A 22,730-nucleotide genomic window follows, 5' to 3' on the forward strand; every position below is an offset into this window, starting at 1 on the left:
CACTGATAAACAATTAAATGGTAGTTTTTATTATTATTTTTTTCGCTGAAATATTTTGTTGGTTTATTCGGTGAACAGTTACGTTGAAAAGTGTAATAAAAATGTAATTCAGATTATAGTTACACGTGTTTTACCATGTATTGAGGTTTTGTCTTAATCGAATCTTTACAATCGAATATAATATTATGTAAGTTTATAATTATACACTATTATTAATATATTATACTATTGTTATTATATTATACATGGTATGCTTTCGAAATAATTTTTGAACATTCTGTCAAACAACTTATGAACGACTTATGAAATCTTCCCAATCCTATTTACCCCCTAAAGTCGTGCTGTTGTTTGCTAAAACCATAAGTAGGTTATATTCTATGAGCACAAGAATGTTATTATGTTAATAAAAAGTATATGTGAGTTTTATTCAGATGCACCTGTTTAGGACTTAGGTCATATTATAATAATATGGTATTTATATCTATTAAAATCGTACTTTAACTCTATTGCTTTTTCAATTATATAAGCCTATGAATAAAAACAATTTGGTTAGTTCTTCGATGTTATAATATATGTTACAATATATACTATTATTTATTTGTTTGGTATTTATAATCAACGGTGCTATGTTATAATCGTATTATTATATTAACTTTAGAATTCTGAGAATTGAATGGTGATTCATTTCACGACTTCGCGTACATATTATGCATTTATAGTTTAAACACTAATTATTTTGATCTATTTTTGTATTTTTTCTTTTAAGTATTTAGTATACGTATACACCGGTTTTAAGTTCATAGTTTATTCATACTTTTTTTTAAGTACATACATTAGGTTATATTTAACTCACGCCTGTGTACAATGATTATGACTATTTTAAAGTTAATACTGAATAAAACGATGTTTTTATATTATCTAAAAAGGTTTCCGTTCAGCCGACAAAAGAAAATGTGGAAAACCGATGAATCGCCCTGCATAATTCTTTATATCCAGTGATGTTCCTATACTAACTATAACTGTTTTTGGATGTTTATTAAACCGTTGAATGTCTGACTAAGGATACTTTATTGTAGTTAACTGGAGAGGGAGAGATATCAATGATTACAAATATAATTTAACAATTTAAATAAATTAGGGTAAATCTTAAGAGTATAATATGAGCATAATATGAAATATTATTTTATGACGTAATAATATATCCAATGGAACATTACTGGCTATTATTGTTGTTATTGTTTCTATACAATTAAAGATAAAGACTTAAATCCCACGTGTTCAGACAAACTTTCGATAACGGGAATTTAGAGCTACTAGCACATTCATCAATGCCACATGTAACAATTGTTTTGGGTCTATATGTATATGTAATTATAGTATATTATTATAGCGCACGGTATATGTACCCATTGTACCCACGTAAATAATAATCACCTATCTATATAATATAAATAAATAATTATTATAATATATTATAATTATTATTATTCACGTATCGTGCGTTCCGTCGAGGTATATTCGTTCTAGGTAGTGGTAAGTTGTGCGATGTTATTATGTTGTTATCGTGCGTGCTCTATCACATTTGATAGTAATTTATTATATCAATATATTAATATATACATTGCATTATGATATGTAGTCGACTAATTGACTGAAATATGAACTATCGTTCGGATATCGGACGTAATAATTTTCGCGGCGATTCGGTCCCATTAGAGTAATTTTGGTTTTAAATTACAACTGTCCCCCGGTGCACGCTCATTTGCGCACGCCACTTAAACTGCCAGTCATAGTTATTGGTTTCGCGCAGTTATTGTTTGTTTTTTATTTTTTCATACCATTATATCTTTATTCTTGGTTGTATATTTATTGTATCATTGAAGCCATTTTGTTATGTAACTCAGTAATTTCTAGTAGTAACAACCTAATGTTTTTCTGGCTAAAATCAACCTTTCAAACCAAATAGCGGATAACATCTTATTACTTGATTATATTATACAGTATTATTCATCAAGTTTACTCATCAATTGTAATAATATCATTTAATAATGCATTTATTCAAAATCTGATTATTGTATTTTTAAAATACTCTTAAAAACTTATAAAATGTAGTTGTCTGCCTTTGTATTTCTGATACATTTTAAGGTACAACACGCTTCACCTTTATTGTTTTATGCCACTAGTTCTTTATATGTTTCACACACAAATACAAAATATATAGTTATCGAAATTCCGATCCTATCTTTAATGCTTAAATGTATTTTAATTAATTTAAATTTAGTCATTTAATATTTATAATGTAAACTTTGATTAATTTGTATGTGATTCATCAAGTATACTCATCCCTATTTTTTTTATTTAATCATGCAGCTAATCGGGAATTATTGATTTGATTTTTGAAAATTTTAAAGATACTTTTAAGAAAATATTTTTGAACTCTTGAGATTTTTTATACTAGTGTGTGGTACTCTGTTTTGTGGATATACAATTTTTTGTTTTTAAACGAAAACCCTCTTTCTAACTTATAATTATTTAATGCAATTTTTTTCTAAAAAGTTTGACATATCAAAATAATAATTTGAATTTGTAATTTTTAAATTGTATAATTTTTTATATAATAGCAAAATGCTACTTACATCTCTTTTCTACTGTAAATTATTTATTCGAAAATTTTTCTAAAAATATTAACGCACACAGATCACATTTTTAACTAGTAACTTTTAAGTTCAACTTTGTGTTTCTACTAAGAATAATAATATAATATATAACAATAACGTGTTTGAAAGATATGAGTGATAAAGTGATTTGTAAATGTTGATAATTAATATCAACATTTATAATTTGTAAAAATTGTCAAAACATAATAAATACTTGATTTGATATTGCGTATATTTTATATTTTTATAAAATAAATTAAAATACTATTATCCTTAGTATGTATACATTATATATAAACAACAGAAAAATTTATAATTATTATAATGTATAAGGTAATTTAAAAAAATAATAACCGCATTAAATAAATTAAAGTGAAAAATGGAGTTATCAAACAGAAGTTTGTATCACTACGAGACACTCCTCAAGTACGAGTAGTTCAAAAATCTCAAAAATTTGAAAATTTGATCTTTAATTCAAAATATCAGAATTTAAATAAATATATTATTGAAGGAATAAATCGGGGTAAACATGTTTGTCGAATCGCCCAATATATATTATATATTAATAAAATAAAACTGCATTTTCAAATCCTTAGATTTTAATTTAGTATAAAATTTAAAAAAAGTGTCAAAGTGAGAATTGTATTTTTTACTTTCAATTTAAGCAGATAATTTTATTAAAATCGTATAATAATTTAAAATTCTAAAGAGTTGTTTTTGAGTTATTAAATTGTATATTCTAATCATAATAGTCTTTAATAATCGTTTAACATAGAACATATTATAAAATATTTAACATTTAGTACTATCGAAATAATCATACCCAAACATTTTTTGATAAAATACTGTCAAATTTTGGATTGTTTGTGCAAAAAATCGAGTTAAACAGTAATATACTGAATATTTTATTAAAAGTTTTTATTGAATTTATTAAATCTACCTATTATTATATTATGATATATTGCAGATATGGAACTATATGAATTCTAATTTCTAAATAAATATCTCAAATATAAATTTTGTTACTTATTAGGCTAACAAACCTTAGTACAGTATAGTATGATATAGATTCTTAGTAATATTTATATTTTACAGAGTTATATTAAAATTGCCATATACGTCACCATTATTTATTAAAGCTTTTTCACATATTTTTCGAACTGTCCATACTTTAATACAGTGAGTCTCGCTTAATGTGATCACGGGTTTATAGAATCAACCGTTTATTGAAATAAAAATTGAAAATTCCAAACCAAATCTTATATTACTAATGTTAAATTGATCTTTTATTAGAATCACTAAGTACCGGATAATTGAATCATTTTTGTGAACATTTTTATCGTTTTTAATTTTTATAAATATTTCAAACATGACAGTTACGGATAAAAAAACGTCCTTTAACTATAGGTAAAAGTAAAATTCTACATTGTTTTCGAGGTGTAAAGATATTGTTCGTCGATTATTTTGCTAGTTCAAATTCTTGGATGACTAGTCTAATTTTTACGAAGTTTTGCAAAATTGGGATAAAGAAATAATAAAACAAAGACGTATTTTATTACTTAACTGTACGACACATCCAAAATTAAATTTACAAATTTGTCAAATTTGAAATTTTTACTGCCAAATAATATACGTCATTCATACAGCCTCTAGATCAGAGAATCATAAAAACAATGAAAACTGACTATCAAAAAGCAATGAGAAGTAAAATTAGTAGATTCTCAAATACAATAAAAAACAGATAGTTTCATAACTTTATTTTAAATGTTTTTACACGTATAAATATAAAATCATCAATAAAAAATAAAAAATATTTTATCTTTTCAACCGGTTAATAGAATCAAAATTATCTGAACCAATGTGATCATATTAAGCGGAATTCACTGATCAAATAAATTCAAAATAACAGTAGTAGAGGCGTATGCGACTATACAAGAAATCTGTGAATAAATGGGTATGAAAATAAAGTTTACTTTGTGCATCCTACTTTGACGTGCCACCCGGCACATAATCCACAGGAAATGACCGGAATGTCAGGCTGGAGAAGATAAAGACTTAGGTACTTTAACATTTTAATTTTCAGTACATTATAATAAAATACGAATTTAAAAAAAGAGCGATAAAAGTATTAAATAGGTAAAACTATATAATTGTTTTGAAAAAATGTTGTTTTATAACGAATCTTAGAAATACTTTTTGAAATAATGAGTGTTAACAATATTTATAATCATTCATTCAGTATACATAGACACTTACGAACGATAGTCAGAATTGAACGGTCGTGCGAGACCGAACGATGGCTTAAACAATTTGTTGATAAGATAAAGATATACGCGGGAAATATTACGGCCGCTAGCTTGCCATGAGTACCTATAACATGAACAATAACTTGGTAAGCGGTAGTATTGACTGTGCATACCGCGGTTGGAAAAAATGAGATATGACCTCATTGGATTTTACCAAATTTACTTTCTTTCCATGCGTTATTTTCATTTACTGGGTTTTATGAACTTAAAACTGCAGAAATTGGAAAGATGGCATAAGCGACAGGGAACCATCGTTTATATTATTGTTTACAGTATAAGTTCTCGTCGAAACCATAATTGTTTTCTGTTGGTCATCTTTTCATTCGTCGTTCGACAACGAACACCGCCGTTTATTTTTTCCTCGTCTCTGTCCTACTCACGAAGATCTTCTGAACTAAATAGATTTTCGCAAGTGTATAATAATATAGTGTTGTAAAGTGTGAAGACATTTCGGTGAAACGAGTCTTGAAGACCAGACGAATCGCACCGTACGTTTAACGAGAATTATGCGCCTAGTTATACGTAAAGGTACGATGTACACGAATTACCTATATTTATTATTTACAGGCGCTTTGTACGAATAGCGACAATTTCAGTATTTCACACGCCCCTACGACGCTTTTTTTTTAATTTACTGTGCATTCGTATAGGTATTATACAACATAATATATATATATATAATGTGCATTAATGTATAGTGTAATATGTTTGTGAAGACCAAGTTAAAATCTTGGTTAAATATTATGATATATAATAATTTATATTAAATATTTATTTATTTAATTTATTTATTAAAGAATAAAATAAAAAAATGTCTTATTCAAAATTGAAAATTGGTACTAATATTACTAAAATCTAGTAACTAGGCTATGTAAGTGACTAATGAGGCGAATACAAAAATTTACGAGTTACTTGACATTTCTTAAAAATAGTGATGGCTGTCATATGATTAATATAAATAACAGACAGGATAGGACATTTTTGTTATTTGTGATACAATTTACATGTTTTATTTTTAAGTTAACGTGAAATGATGATTTTTGATACGCTAATCGTAAATTACAGCAAACTATTTAGTATTTCACCACATTGTGTGTAGTTATTGTAATGATGTTATGATAATCGCTACAAATAAAGTGTATAGCGTGTTACAACTAAGTTTTTATCGCTTTAATAATTGTAGGTATACCAATACCACATACTATGGCTTCTTTTTTTGTAATAACTTTTCTAATAATTTATTGTAATAAAATAATTTTGAATTTGTGTTTAAATGCAATAATATGTTAGAGCAAAAAAGTAAAAAAAAAAGTTATAAATTGGCAATTTTATAATTTTGCCATATTATACATTAATGTAATTGGTGTGGTCTGGTCGAGATTTTTCAATATTTTTGTTCCCAACTGAACTAAACGTATTTTACTCGACTCACCGGAAGAATATAGAAAAAAGTATATTATAAACAAAATTATATTATTATTTTTCGAGCCATATAAGCTGAAACGCGTCGGGAGGTATATATCGTAAATACAAATATTTCCTGAGCAATATTCACTATACGAAATTACATGGTGGCAGTTTTTATAACGAGTTACGAGAGAACGGTCGTTATAATGTTTCTCCGGGTGGGTAATGTACAGAATAAAATAAAATAATAATAGTAAAAAAAACAAAACGAAACATTCCAACCGCATAAATGTTTTAGCTTGAAATTATTTGGTATTTGTATATTTTTAACGCACTTAGCGCAGTATTTATCACATCATATTATCGCGAATATTTTTTAGTTTTTATTATTTGAAACTTAAAAGTTAAAACAGTGTCGTCACTCTTTGAACCATTAAAATATTATTTACGCAACGCTAACGGTCAACGTGATAGTGATCTAGAGACCTTAATGTCAAGTTTAATAAGACGCGTATAACTATCACGTAGTAAAACTATGATACGTTTATATTATTCATTCTAGGATAATTGTACAGGTACGGTCTGACGGCTGATTCTGGGGGATTTTTGATCTTGACTCAATTTTGGGATATATGATGTGTAGTTTAAGTACCATCGTACCATTTCTAGGTTTTATAATATATTTTAAGTATCATTATTCATTATTCATTAAGCCATTGTAATTATTGTAAACGCGAAATATACACATTGTTATAGACTTATAGTAAATAATCATTAAAATATATTTCGTTACAATGACGTGACTTCATGCATGTCTGTTTTGGCTTTAGTGACTCAAAGTGTTGTTTTCAGAATATATTCTAATAATATAATTTTATTATAAAATGGTAAAATCGGTATATTATATGCTATAAATAATATGACAAACAAACAATAAATATTTTTTTTCCAACCACACTGTCGTAATATCTATTTATACATAATTTATATTAATTTAGTTATTTATAAAAGATCTTCATTCTTCGTAATTGTTTTCATTTGAAAAAAAGTGTCAGTACGAGTATTATTAACGACAATATATTCTTTTTATTATTACTTTGTATATAATATAATAACTATATCTTCTTATTTATGTTTAAATATAAATAATATTTTAATCAATAATAAATTTAACCAAGATTCCAACATCTCAGTGACGTGAAAGTTAAATATTTTTTTTTTTTTTTTTTTTTTTATTAAAAGAAACTTTGTAAACAATTAGCTTCGACAATTATGATTATAAATATTACATAGAAAACAATATTAACAACAAAAATAATATTACAAATAAATTAAATTTTTAAACCAGTCTGGTTGATGAAGGATATAAGTGAGGTAATAATTGGTACATTTGGTGAAGAGAGAATGGATTGAGTGTCGAGTTTGACATTAAAGGAGTGGATTAGGGTGAAGAGGGTATTGCGTTGGGGAACCAGAGAGGGACAGTGAAAAAGTATATGTGAGATATCGCAAATCATGGGATCGTGAACGTGGAACATACATAAAGGAGAGTCATTGAGAGAAAGTTTATAAGAGTGAGAAGGTAGTAAGGTGTGTCCAAATCTTAGACGTGAAAAAGAGGTAATTATTTTACGATTTAATTTGAGGTTGTGAAACCAAGGGTGAGAGGGGATAGATGGTGAGATATTTTTGTACCAAGAGGCATAATTGGGGGCTAGTCCGTTCCATTGGTTGCGCCATAAATTATAAATATGGTATTTTAATAAGGGACAAAAATCGGTCCAGGGAATTAGAGTAGGAGAAGGACAGCAGAACGAGGAGGTAGATTTTGCAATGGAGTCCGCTATTTCATTTCCTTTTATACCAGAATGGCCGGGCACCCAAAGGAATTCAACTATAAAATCTGAAAGGGTAAGTTCATATAGAAGTTGCCTGATCCTAATGGAAATAGGAGAAGGACGGGAATTGAAAAAATCGGAGGAGAGGCTAAGAAGACATGATAAGGAATCGGAGACGATGAGATAACTGCTGGGGGGGAGGGCAGAGATGGTCGAAAGGGCTTCTAATATTGCGAAGCATTCCGTAGTGAATGATGAGGCAGAAGAGGGTAGATTATTAGACATGGAGATGTGTAAGTCAGGAATGAAAAAAGCGTAACCAGCCGAAAGAGGGGAAACTGAACCATCTGTATAAATTAGGGTGGAATTTGGAAAATTATTTTGAATGTAGTCTAAGAAAAGATTGTTGACGATGATGGGTGATATAGATTTAAGTGCCTTGGAAGTAAAGTTCAGAAAATGTCTGTTGGTGTGAACTATAGGTGAGTAGGAGAGAGCCAAATAATTAATTTCATATAAGGGTAATATTTTAGAATTGGTAACAAAATTACGAATTGAAGATAAGGAGTATGCCGTGGAGGCAAGAATTGGGAGAGATTTTTTAACGTAACGCCAGGAGAAGTATATGTCAAGAAAGGAATTAAATATTGTGGAATGACGAAGGGAGAAGTTTTTTAGTAGAAATTTACCAGCCAACCATCTGTTTCTGATATTAAAGGGGGGGCATGCCGTCTCGATCTCAACGGCCGCATTAGGGGTAGATTTAAGGGCACCAATAATTGACTTAAGGCAGGAGTTTTGGAGATTATTAATTTTTTTCCAATGTGAATAGGATGCGGAGCCTGATAAAAAGCATCCATAGTCAAGTTTGGACCTTATAACAGCTTTGTAAATGATTAAAAGTGTGGAGGGATGTGATCCCCACCACGTATTGGAAATTGATCTAAGGAAATTGGCCCAAAGAGAGGTAAATTTAATGAGATGTTGAAGATGCGGAGCCCAGCGTAATTTGGAGTCTAGTGTTAGTCCTAAATACTTTATGTTCTGGACAATTGGAATTGGAAAATCGTTTATAGTGATATCTAAAGAGAGAAGGTAACGTCTTCTAGTGAAAATCATGGCCTTACATTTTTCGGGAGCTACAGAGAAAAAGGAAGAAGATAGAAGGTTTTGTAGGAGATTGAGCGAATTGTTTAAAGAGTCAATAGCGAGATCGATATTTGAATTGTAGGAGAATATGACAAGATCATCAGCATACACTAGGCACTCATGTCCAAGTGTATTTAGTTGTTTAATAATGAAATTCATATACAAATTAAAAAGAATGGGACTTAGGCAGCTACCTTGGGGTAGACCTGTGTAAGTGGAGCGTATGTTTGTAGAGCCGTATGGGGATGTGAATTTTAGAGTTCTATGTGAAAACAGGAGGGAGACAAGGTTAATGAATATAGGGGGTAGTTGGAGTGAATTAAGGTGAGATAGGAGAGTTGGTATATGGACAGAGTCAAAGGCACCACGAATGTCGATAAAGGCTGCAGGTAAAAAATGTTTGTTGTTAAAAGATTGGTATATTTTACTCGAAAAATTTGCGAGGCAATCAAGTGTACCTCTTCCTTTTCTGAAAGCATATAGGTTGTCAGAGAGAATAGAGTTATGTTCGAGCCACCAATCTAGGCGGTTTTTTAGAATAAATTCCATGGTTTTGCATAACGCTGAGGACAGGGCGATGGGCCTAAATGCAGTGGTAGAGTTGGCTTTGGGAATAGGTATGACTATAAACTCTTTCCAGGAGTCAGGAATTTTATTGAGGAGGAGAATTTTGTTGAGTATATTCAAGAGGTACTCGACGGCATTAGTAGGAAGGTGTTTGAGCATAACAGGGGAAATGTTGTCAGGGCCGGAGGCGATTGATTTACGTGAGGCGATGGCGGCGTTTAGCTCACTTAAGGTTATAGGCATGGAGATTATGTGATTAGTAAGTGTATTTGAGGCAGGCAAAATTGAATTATGTAAGGCTTCAGAAGATGAAGGGACATAACATGGTGCTACTTTACAACAGAAATCATTGAACCAACTGTCATTGTGAGGACGAGAGCGAGTAACAATACTATTGCGAAAGCGTTTAGCGGTGGTCCAGGTAGATTGAATGGATGAAGAAGGGTTGAGGTTCGTACAAAATTGTTTCCAAGCTAGTCTTTTAGATTCTTTTAAGAGACGTGTGGTTGCAGCGCTGGCATTGCGATAAGTAAGATAATCTTGAACGGAGCCTGAGCGAATGAAGGTTTTATATAAGGATTTGCGGTTGGAAACTGCTTTGGAACAGGAGGAGTTCCACCACGGGGGAGAGGGAGGGAAATTGTTAAGGTTATTACGTTTGATAGGAATTGTTTTCTTAGAAATATCTAAGATCATATGAGTGAACTGTTCATAATCTTTTAATGGACATGTGTAAGTGTTGAGAAGAGGGATAGAGGAATTGATGAGTTGAGAAAAAAGGGGCCAGTCAGCTTTATTGAGGTTAAATTTGAGATTGGGGGAGAGATAATTGGGTAAGGTAGATCTGTTATTTGGTAAGGAGTTAGGGTTTGTAACATTGACAGATATGATAATAGGTAAATGATCACTTCCATTAGGATCGTCTATAATGCGCCAGGTTGAAAGCCAGAATAAATTTGGAGTGGATAAGGATAAATCAATACACGAATTGGTTGAGTTGGGTCTGCCTACATGCGTAGGTGAGCCGTTATTAAGTATATTAAGATTAGAAGAGTTCAACGCATCGTAGATTAAGTTACCCCGTCTGGTGGACGTAGTGGAACCCCAGGCTGGGTGATGGGCATTAAAGTCACCTGTAAAGAAAGAGTTGTGATCTGTGAGTTGGAAGAGAGAGTACCATACTTCAAAGGGGATAGGTGAATCATTTGGACTGTAGCAGGACCAGAATGATGTATTAGGTAAACCGTCAATATTTGTTATTTTTAGACCAATTAAATCGATATTATTTTCCAAGAGAAGTTGTTTTAAGGGGGGTTTAATTTCTATTAAAGATACATTAAGTGAGGTATGGGCGGCAATTGCGACGCCCCCGTAGCCATCGACTCGATCTTGTCTGAATAAATTAAAATGAGGAATAAAGCAATTACGGGATGGAAGTAACCAAGTCTCAGAAATAAGTATTATGGAACAATTATAGGAAGATACGAGGTGTTGGATAGAAGGTAGTCTTGCAGGAAGACTACGAACATTCCATTGTAGAATATTGACCATTAGAAGAAATAACGGAGATTTTTGGAATTGAGAGACAAGACATAAGGGATGATTCAATTAAGTTTTGAAGGGAAGAGGGAGATAAGGGAGAGAGGCTAGGGGAGTTGGATAAGGATTCGGAGAGTTTGATGCAGAAGGCATTGACCCAGGTTAGATCAAATTGAGGAGGTTTGGGATCCTGGGACCGATTTTTACTAGCATAATCTATGAAGTGCCCATTTGGTAGGGAAAAATTAGATTGGTTGGGAACGTGAAATTGTTTTTGTTTAGAGTGAGAAGAATGATTGTTATACTTCCTATGAGGTGTATGGTGGTAATGTGATTGAGAGGTTAACGGGGGGAAAGAGTTAGTGGAGGTATCCGGAACTTGATGAGAAGGATTTAACACAGACTGTTTATTAACAATATTTGAATAGCTAAATGCACTTGAGGAGTAATTATTTTTCTTGAGAGAGACTGCTTCGCGGAAGGGTAAGTTTTCCGTAGCCATAATTTTCTTAACATCCCTTTGGAATGACCACTCTTGGCAATTCCGGTCAGTGGAGAGGTGGGGGAGTTTACAGAAGATGCAAACTGGATCTGTTGCGTTGATTGAAGGGCAAGTAGTTAATGAATGGTCATTTAAGCCACAGTGGCTGCATTTGGATTTACTGCGACAGAATTTAGCCGTGTGGCCAAATCGCAAACAGTTATTGCACTGTATGGGAGAACGGACGCTAGGAGAAATTTTGAAAATGACGTTGTAAATTGATACGGCATCTGGGATTTTGGGGGATAAAAATTTTATTTCCACGACACGAGTAGGCGTTAGGACATTATCCTTTTTGATTGAAATGCGTTTGAAGGCAATAGCGCGGACTGTGTTATCAAGTCCTTCCCAGAAATCTTCTTCGGTTAGGGAACTATCGACTCTGATAATTCCGAAAGAGTAGATAAGCGTAGATGGAATATATGCTGTAAATCCAATGTTTGCGAGTAGAGGGGAGGTGAGAAAGTTGTTGGCTGAAACTTTAGTATTGAAGGTGATTTTGATTTTTTTATGACCAATTGGTTTGATGTTGTTGATGCCAATGAAATTGGTGGAAAAAATTTTTGCATATTTTAACGGGTGCCAGTGATCAATTTTTAGGTTGATATCTGAATGTTCCGCAATGGTAGTGAACGGACCGTTATAATCCGCGGAGAAAAATTTATTAAGTTGTTCGGAATTACGTAAGGACTGTATATCGTTGGAATCGTAATTTATATTAGTGTTTGAAATATCAGCGGTGTATGTTGTATTTGCGGAAACGGGAACATTAGCGTGATCGGTTGTAGAATGCGATAAATCTATATCTATATTCATATTATTAGAGGCCGTGTCATTAGTAGAATGAGATAACGAAATGTCGTAATCGAATGTATTGTTGGGCATATTTAATACTGGTGGATTATTTTTAATCTGCTGTAGAGTGGGAGATATAGGGCTAGTTGGAGTTGATACCTTCTTAGATTGAGATGCTTTTTTACTTGTCTTGGTGGTCCATTCCTGATCCGTGTTGTGTGGTCTGGAAGCATTTGGTGCTTTTTTTATTTTACCGACTGAATTGTTAAGAGCGTGCGGACGATTGTCGTCGCCGCCCGAAGACGACGCCGGCATTATACAAAAGGCGATAGCAAAACGTAGATACGGAGCGACAATTAACGAACGACTTGCTTCGATGGTTGACTTATCGCGACTGAAAAAGTTAAATATATTAACTTATATTATATTTTCAAGAAGTTCCATCGCTGGATGGATTCTTCGCTCAAGTCATCAGTCCCTTTTATTTTATTTTATTTTATTTTATTTTTATTATATTCCTATCTTATCAACACTTATACTCATTGTAAAAAATAATATATTTACAGATTATTATAGTGAACTCGCTGCTTTATATTTGTTTGTCCTGAAATATGTGCATTCGACATTGGTAACAACATAATATATAAGGAATTGATGACATCTAAAAAAAAGTAAATAATATTTAAAAAGTATGCTATTTTGTATTAAGTATTATATGGGTTTTATTTTAAGTCGATTTAATAATTTGCTATTTATCAAACAACAAAACAGCTATAAAAGTGTATATTTAATTTTAAATTTTCCCTCTTAATTAATATATTTTTTTAATTAATGAACACTGTAAATTAGTGTTTATGCTGGTGGCAGCTGCTATAATATTGTCTTACACATAAGTTTATATTGTCGTTTATATACTTTTCTCGTCGGGAGTTTGGCGTAGGGTCACTCGACATTTTAACGTTCCGATATGGTTTTAAGCCAATACTATAATATTCGTTTTATTTTTGAATACGATTTGAACTGAAAAATAATATAACGCAATAATATAGACGGTCTGGTCGAATATCAAACAAATCTGCTGCATACCAACCACTACGATGGTAATATTTCTAAATGGTCAATTCGTATACATTTCGATATTCAGATATCATTTTGAATCATTCGTATGAGAACAATTCACGTCGCGTATCATGTGGTCATATCGTTATCCAATCCAACATTCTCTTTATAAACCCTTTATTATAATTTAGCGTATTATATCAGTCGGATATGAAGATATTTGAATCAGATACGTGCATGTCCAGTGATGTATATAGCATTTGGTTCAAGGATTGCAAAAATCATTTTCACACACTCATATGTGTAGGTATTCGCATGCCTTTCAAGTTTCAACAACTCTACCCACCATATGGTAGTGGTTTTAACAAAACTTCAAAGGGGAGTTAATACACTCATATATACATTTACGTTACGTTTTAATATATTTATGTATATATATACAATATATACAGGATAATTTACCAAGTTTAGGGTTAACCCTCTTTTTATCCTTTTAATGCATTTATGTTATATTATGGAATTTTTAAGTATGCTTAAGGACCATATTTTATTAAATATTTACAGACTTCGTATACCAGTTGGAAAGTATTCTGTGACGATACAATCTTTTTTTTCAAATACATTTTTTATTGTTAATAAATGATTAACATGTCGTATTATTCTTGTAATTGTTGATGTATATGAATCGAATCTCAACAAGTAGTTTCTGCGTTATTAAACAATAAACTGTATGTGAATAATTATAGTGATTAATAATGGTATAACATAAAACATAAATTACATTTAATATTTATAGTATAGTACTTGTTATATTCAGAGAATTTTTGAATATTATTATAATTTTAAAATTATCATAGCCTTTATATTTTATAAGTATATTATCTTGAACTATTATCCTTGGTTAGAAAGTTAATAACTCGAAAATTAATCGTATTTAATATGATTTATAAACACAAAATATATTCAAAAAAAAAATCATCTGTTTAATAAATTACAGTTAAAAAAAATAGTGTAGAGGGGAGTTGTTTGATAAAAAAAATCTAATGACATTCGTTAAATGGTTTAAAGAATCAGAGTATTTGAAAATAAAGTATTTAAGTTTATATACTAAACATTTCAAAAATCAGAATTTAAATTATTAAAAAAAAGTAATGACCATTGCTTGACATCGGTATTGGCTTGTGATCACAAAATAATTTTAACATATACATAAAGTCTTATTATCATCAGTAATCATTGTAAAAAAGGCGACATATTAACGTATACACTGCGGTAACCAAAGATGACGTTTACGCGTTACCGAAAGAAGTAGACGATGCCCCGCCACAAAAACGTCGAAGAATAAAATTTCCATAGAAAACAAAAATTAATACAGTTTCCTACCGATGGCAAACGCTGTTATATTATATTTTAAGTTGCAGGGGTGTGTTGGTGAGTGTGATTCAATCGTCCCGGTGGGCTTGGAAGTCGGTCGTCGGTGGCACGCTGCGAATCGGACGGCCGTCACGAGCCCACGTCCAGAACACGCACGCCGTATTATTATACGCGTTTTACCCTTCGAACGGTTGCTTTATTTGAACATAATATTATAATATATTTATGCATGTCGTGTGACATAGGGGGAGGGGTTCGAAATGTAAGGCGCAAGAGAGTACGACGAAACTGGTGTAGGAGAAACAGGTAGGTTATACGGATAGTCGCACCGCCGTTACCATTGCTGCAGGCTGACATAAGGTTTGACGTGACGAGTGTGTGTGTGTGTGTGTGTGTGTATTTGTGTGATATATTTAAGTATATGTATATGAATTATATGCAAACGGACCAATTCAATTTCACGGTGCCGAGAGCTCGTCGAACATCACGTCCACGACCGCACAGCGTTTTACTGCAGCACTGATAGATGTATTACCGGCGATCAGACTTGAGATTTTCCGAATCATCGATTACCTTCGTATTACGTTTTATTATTATTATTGTCGTCGTCGTCATGCAATAACATTTTTTTAACTCGATACATTGTCCTTTATCAGCAGGTTTTTGTGTCTGTTATTTTCTTAAATAATTTATAGCACTTTTAATAATTATTACCACTTTTAACAACATTACACGATATATGAATGTATGGTATCTATACAAGGTGATCTATTAAAGTGTCTACACTTAATATTTCAAATAACGTTTACACTTTTGTAACCACTTTTTTACGCAATTGTACGTTATTGCAAAATAATATTTTCATATTTTTTAGCATTATATATTATTTTTATGAATTATTTGATGAGCGGCGCAAGTGTCAGAAATACCCTAAAAAAATACTTGTTCACTAATCAAACTTATCTGAACATTAAGTACTTATAACTAATTTACTACTCGTTCGAAATTTGACTATTAAAATCACATTGAAAGACTTAGAAAAATATTCTGCTTCGGTATGCAAAACTGAAAATATATAAGTGATTGTGATTTAAAAAGAAAAAATCAAAAAATTGTAAAAAAAAGTATTAAGAAGTATATTTTTTTTTCTAAAATGTTGTTTTGTAATGACGTCAAATTATATTGAGTTAAGTTTTTATGCAATATTTGTTAACAGTGCATAACCGATGATCATTTATTATTTAAATTGTTACAGTTCAGCGCCAACTGTATTTAATGTATTTTGTGTATTACTCACAAATTTAATTTTATTCACGAAGTTGTTATAGCCATTTCTCTTTATATTAGCTATAAAACAATTTTCGTAAACACATTTGGTACTGAAAGCGTTTATTTTTCGAAGTGAAAACCATTGAAAAAAAAACATAATTGTACTTAAAACAAAACGACCTTAGTTTTGATCAGATATACAATTGCTTGTGGCACATTATTTATGATCAGTAAAATGGGTACACATAAGTCATAAACCCATCAAAATGTAATTATCAACTTGGAGATTTAAACAACAATTGCATTCAAATTGTATACTATTTTTAAAATAAAATATAATAGTAAGAACTCCAATACAAAATAAACAGTATTGCAGAATTGAGATGCACAACAAAGACATAGTTTATTATTATTATTAGTTTATACGATTGTATGACGTTTAATTCTGCAAGCGTGGTAACATATTAATATTCTAAACAGTCTATTAATAATAAGAATCTTATTCGTTTTTGAATTAAAACAACAATATAAAACTAATTTAATCAAAAATTGTTTTTCCGTGAAAATTCCCGTTTTTTGGTAATCTAGATTATTTTGAGAAGTACTTAAAATTAGTTACTTATTTTGACTATTTAAAGTACTAACTAGAGCCAATTAATAATGTTAAACCAATTTTTAAGTTGAAGACTTAATTAATTTTCTTTTCTAAAAAGTGTCTTCAAACACACATACAAAAAGACACATCATTATAAAACGTTTTTTAAAACATTAATTTTCATTATATCGTTGTGAATCTATAATATATATGTTATACGTAAAACGTGAAACTACGTTTAACTTCTAATAATTTTTTGATTGACCACATTCTAATGAATGATAGTCATTCTATTTATTAATCTACAACAATTGAATTTAATTTAAATTATGTAAAAATCTACATGATAATATTATAAATGGTAATTGAATAATAGATAAACGTAAAATAATTGTGACCTTGTCGATTATGCGTATGAACATATGTCTAAAAATAATGTATTTAGAGTCTTAATATAATTTCTATTTAATTTTCATTATTGAAGTTTTAAATTCAGCAGCATTGATACTGGGTGTTTATTCTACTCAAGTTTTAAGCTACAAAAAAACTTAACAATAATTTGTGCATATCGTTATAAATTTAAAAAAAATCAATTCATTATTCTATTATTCATTATAATATTAGCCATTAGGTATGTTGTACTAGTTTGTATCTATATTATTCCTATAATTATAGTACATAATAAACATTACACATAATATAATTATCATTACCAAATAATAATAAATAATAATATTACATCGTAGATGACAAATATTGATAGAATTTCAATTATTTATTCGTTTTTATTATTCTCATTTACAAACAAATTTGATCGGATTATTAGTAGAGAAAACTATTGTGGGAATACTGGTTGACATTTCTTTAAATAATATCGTATTGCTTATTTAATATTATATTGAGAGTATCACCAGTGTGTTTTAATGAGCAGTAGATCATATTTCGTCATATTAGACTTTACACAAAGGAGAACAATATAAATAAACGTGAATTAATGTTGACGTGTAATTTCAAAATAACTACGTTAAGCTTTTGTTTCACTATCACGGAAATGGGTTTTTTGGTGGAAGTTAAGAGACGCGTATAGCGGTTTTTTTATTTTACTTACCTATATAATATACAATATTCTAAGAGTATATATAAATTATTTTATGAAAATTAATGTGATTTTTTCGTAATAATTTTGAATAAAACAATCAGTCTTACTTTATTATATTTATTCATATTATTATTATTTTGATAAATTACCTGAAATATTAAAAGTAAATTCCATACTATACTAATATTTTGCTGAACAATATTATTTAAGTAAATGTTTATTGTGCTTGTAGGTTTTAGTTGTAAAAATATTGATGATCTTTAAGATACGAGTACATCGCAGTTATGAAACAACGTAATATAATAGTTTTTGGTTGTAATTGCATACGTAGAACTGAATTTAAATAGGTATAATATTTGTTTTTATAACAATTTGATTACATAAACATAATACAAAATATCTAAAACATGAAAGATTTAGTAAAATTAAAAAAATATATAATATACAGAAATATTTTTTAAATATTACCAAATAATTTTAAAAAATTAGTTATATTACTATACTAATGTGCAATTACAATTATGAAATAAGATAATAAATATTCCGCGAATTTATAAGTGGCGGTAAACCATAATCTGATATCCTATAGTTAAATAATTAATTTTGAGGTGGACTGTCCTAAGCTGTACAAGGTGTCACTATATATGTATAATACCACGTTTATATTGAACACAGACTGTGAATACTTATAAATAATGTATTATTTCAGGGCCAAAATATTGGGGCGTTTTAAACCCACTGTGGAAGTTATGCTCGATTGGCAAACGACAATCTCCGATCGACATTGATCCAGATAAACTACTCTTCGATCCATTTTTGAAAAACCTACACATCGATAAAGACAAAGTGAGAGTAAACGCATATATATAATATACCACTATCATGTTTTTGTAACTATCGTGCGCAATTTAACGGCAATATAGTATTCAGCTGACTTCTTTTTTAAATAAATATATATATATACTTGTATATTATGCAAGGATTGACGGAAAAATAATAAAATCTGTCTGGAATCAGGATTTTCAAGAAGTACACATTTCATATATATTATATATATTATATACATTTATTTATATTATAAACTATACAATCATATAGATATATGCTACATGATGTATACGATATATGAGTATTATTATTATTTTTTTTTTTATGAAAAATGGATTTTGAAACGGAAAGCAATATGTCAGCGTATATAACGTCTTGATAACTTGGCCGACTATATTAATTTTGTTCTCTTTGGCACTTTTTCCTATCCGTGTGACACACATACACACAGACATACGTTATAAACAAATAATATGACTACAAATAAGTACAAGAATTATATTTCGAAATTAAATACACAAAAATCATAATATATATAAGTATATACACTGTACAGTATACATTGCACTCTCTTGAAAGATAGATTTAGTCAAATAGTTGCTGTTAGATTTTATTTTATTTGAATAATTACATTCGTTATTCGCTCTATAATAAATTTGTTTTATATAAAAGGTTAGTGGAACAATCGAAAACACTGGACAGTCTTTGGTGTTCAGAGTGGATAAAGAGTCGAAATATGTTTTGAACATCACCGAAGGTCCTCTGACTTATCGCTATCAATTCCAAGAATTCTACATACATTTTGGCACTGATAACAATCTTGGGTCCGAACATAAAATCCAGGGTTACTCGTTTCCGGCTGAAGTAAGTATTTGTGTTACTTTATTTTATTCGAATAAACATTTGCATAAAAAACATAAACTAAGTTGTAACTATACATAACAAGCAAAATACAAAGTTGATTTAAGTTTTGCGTTGATATATGGAGGAAAATTATCTTTAGGTAAAATGTTATTAAATTAACAAAAATGTTACGTATAAATTGATCAATATTTTGCCAAATATCTATTATTTAAAAAAATATATACTGCTTAAAACAAATCTGTATCAAAACATAATATGCACATTAATATTTCCACTCATGAACATTTAAAATATGTAATTAATTTTAATTATATTTTTATATATTTTGTACTTAAACATGTTGTTAGTATATAGGTTTTGAAATGTGTTGATTTGATTGAAACTATTTTCATTGCAATATTTTAAGGGTCTGTTGTAAATATTTATATGATAAGGTGTAAACCATCACATTAGGTATACATTTTAGTTTTACATATTTTATCTTTTTCTATAATGTGAATATAATATAAAGGCTCTACAACAGCTATAATATTATAACGTAGGTACATATAATAATAATAATAAAATTACCATGTATCTAATATTATTATTTTCGATTGATTGGATAATATATTTTATGATCAGAATTAAATGAATGAAATAATTTGATTATACAAAAAAACAATATTTTTCACGTAGGTTTAATATATTTGAATTGACAATAAAAAGACAAAATATTATATAATACACGTGCTTAATGCAACTTATAGATTTTTCTATTTACTTTCACTACACGATTTAAACAATTTTTTTGATGTTTGGAGGATTTAAAAAAAAAAAATTATTACTCTAATTTTTTAAAATCGTTATTTAAAATTATTCTTTGCTTATAGTTATTATATTATTGAGTTATAGACATGATCTATAGCAATAGTGGCCAACCTATGGCTCGCGAGCCGCATTAAACTTTCGTCATTGTCAGATGTGGTTCACTTTTGATTTATAAAATCAAAATGTACTTATTATCATTATGAATTTAAATTTTTTTGGTAAAAATTTATAAAAAAATATTAAATTATATAAAATGTATCTATAAACGTTTTGGCTCTTGGTATCATTGTATTTATTCGTGAGACCCACAAAGATTTTATGTTAGCCACCACTGATATATAGGAATCGCTTTGTTTAGTCGACACTTCGACAGTAGGCAAGTTGTAAATGCAGGACCTAGTCCTTTAATATAATATTTTGAGAAACTGAATGTGCTATATATAAGTAGCCACCTTCCGAGTTTTGAGTACAGTTAATACATTTGTCACTAGTGTGTTTATTTATAATTATTATTATTATTATTATTATTGTATTTGTCTAAATAAATATCCAAGATAATTTGACTTGAGACAATTAGCAATATTGTGTTTTATTAATGTGAACTAGTCTGTATATCTATTTGATTTCTTACTACATAATAGTATGTACATTTTACGCTATTAACTTTTGAAAAGTTAATATTTATTTGTTTCATTATTTTAGAAATGTCTATTTTCGAATCACGACAATTTCAATTGGGTGAATCTAAGGAATTATATTAGGTTTATGTATACGATCTTCTACTGAATCAACTAATACATTAATTATTATTATTTGAACAAAATAGTTTAGTTTGTGTTGCTTCGATATAAAGTTAATCGGTTAAACGAAAAAAAAAAACAAAAAATTAAATGTTCTACCATTTTCTCTTTATATATTACTTCCAATGTTGAACACGATAATTTGTATCTTTCGATAAAAGTCTGTATAATTTCAAAAGTTCATGGAAGTTGTTCAGTGTGAAAAAGTTATTTTACTCGACAAAAAAAAGGGTAAAAGAAAATTCAAATAACGAACGTGCATATATATATATAATTAAAAAAGGACACCGTGTGTTGATAATTTATTAACTCTAGGTATAAAACTTGTCTAGATAAAAAAATATAGTGTAGTGTAAATAGGTTTCTACGATTTTCCGTTTAAATTGTATTACATCGGATGCTTATTAAAAGTTACACTTATAGACAAACTCATTACTACGCTTATTTGTAATATGTACCAAATCAAACAATAATATTTCATAATTTTTGATAAATTTAATGATTTAGAAGTCATACATAAAACGTATTCTATATTATACCAATTTATTGATCTGTGTCAGTTTGATAATAATTTCCCGAGACTCGATTTCCGTGGTATAAATAATTCATGTGGTGGTGATGTGTTAGAAGTTTTTAGTTTGTAATGTTTTAATATAAAAGTATTACAACGTATATTCTATCTCAAACACGCATATTATGTACATTTTACATTATAATTATTATAATTGCATTGTTTAATTTGTCCCGTTTACAAAAAATTACAATAATTTAGGTAGATCTGTTGTTTTCGAAACGGCTATTTCATCCTAACCAGGGAGTTATTGAGTTATAATTTTTAATATTTCAAAAGCACAAGTACCTGAATAATACGACTATGTATACAGAAATGGTGTAATGATAAATTGGCTATTGGATTTTAACTTCCTGAATGTAGTTTTGTACGGAAATTCGTCAAATGTACGTTTAGATATGTTTACGTACATAATCATTCAAACGCATTTCTCCCTTCGTCGAATATTCCCTTACATTTGAATAATTTTCCAATAGTCGTGCCGGAACTTGTATAAATTCGATTTCTATATGAACGCATTACCACCATGTAGAATGTTGCTTCCGTAAGCCGTAAAATCTGAACAATATAAAAGTTACTCGAGAAAACATATTGTGGAAACCAATTTTCAAAATAATGACGAGTTTGGGTAAAATAAACATAATATGCTATTTCACCCCATA

At 29.5% G+C, this 22,730-nt stretch overlaps 2 protein-coding genes across 3 annotated transcripts in view; one reads left to right on the forward strand and one right to left on the reverse strand.

The window, feature by feature from the left end:
• Positions 1-22,730, forward strand: part of LOC132932455 (carbonic anhydrase-related protein 10) — a 110,593-nt gene that overhangs the window by 32,397 nt on the left and 55,466 nt on the right. For both annotated transcript variants that reach the window (XM_060998838.1, XM_060998837.1), the window contains exons 4-5: positions 18,905-19,041; positions 19,696-19,887. In XM_060998838.1, coding sequence (XP_060854821.1) covers positions 18,905-19,041; positions 19,696-19,887 — 329 coding nt within the window. The remainder of the gene's footprint in view (positions 1-18,904; positions 19,042-19,695; positions 19,888-22,730) is intronic.
• On the reverse strand, positions 10,845-13,188 carry LOC132917347 (uncharacterized). The gene has a single exon (XM_060978051.1). The coding sequence runs from the start codon at positions 13,112-13,114 to the stop codon at positions 11,444-11,446; it is 1,671 nt and encodes a 556-aa protein (XP_060834034.1). The 5' UTR covers positions 13,115-13,188; the 3' UTR covers positions 10,845-11,443.

Source organism: Rhopalosiphum padi, chromosome 1 (assembly GCF_020882245.1).
Source record: "Rhopalosiphum padi isolate XX-2018 chromosome 1, ASM2088224v1, whole genome shotgun sequence".
Taxonomy (NCBI): Eukaryota; Metazoa; Arthropoda; class Insecta; order Hemiptera; family Aphididae; genus Rhopalosiphum; species Rhopalosiphum padi.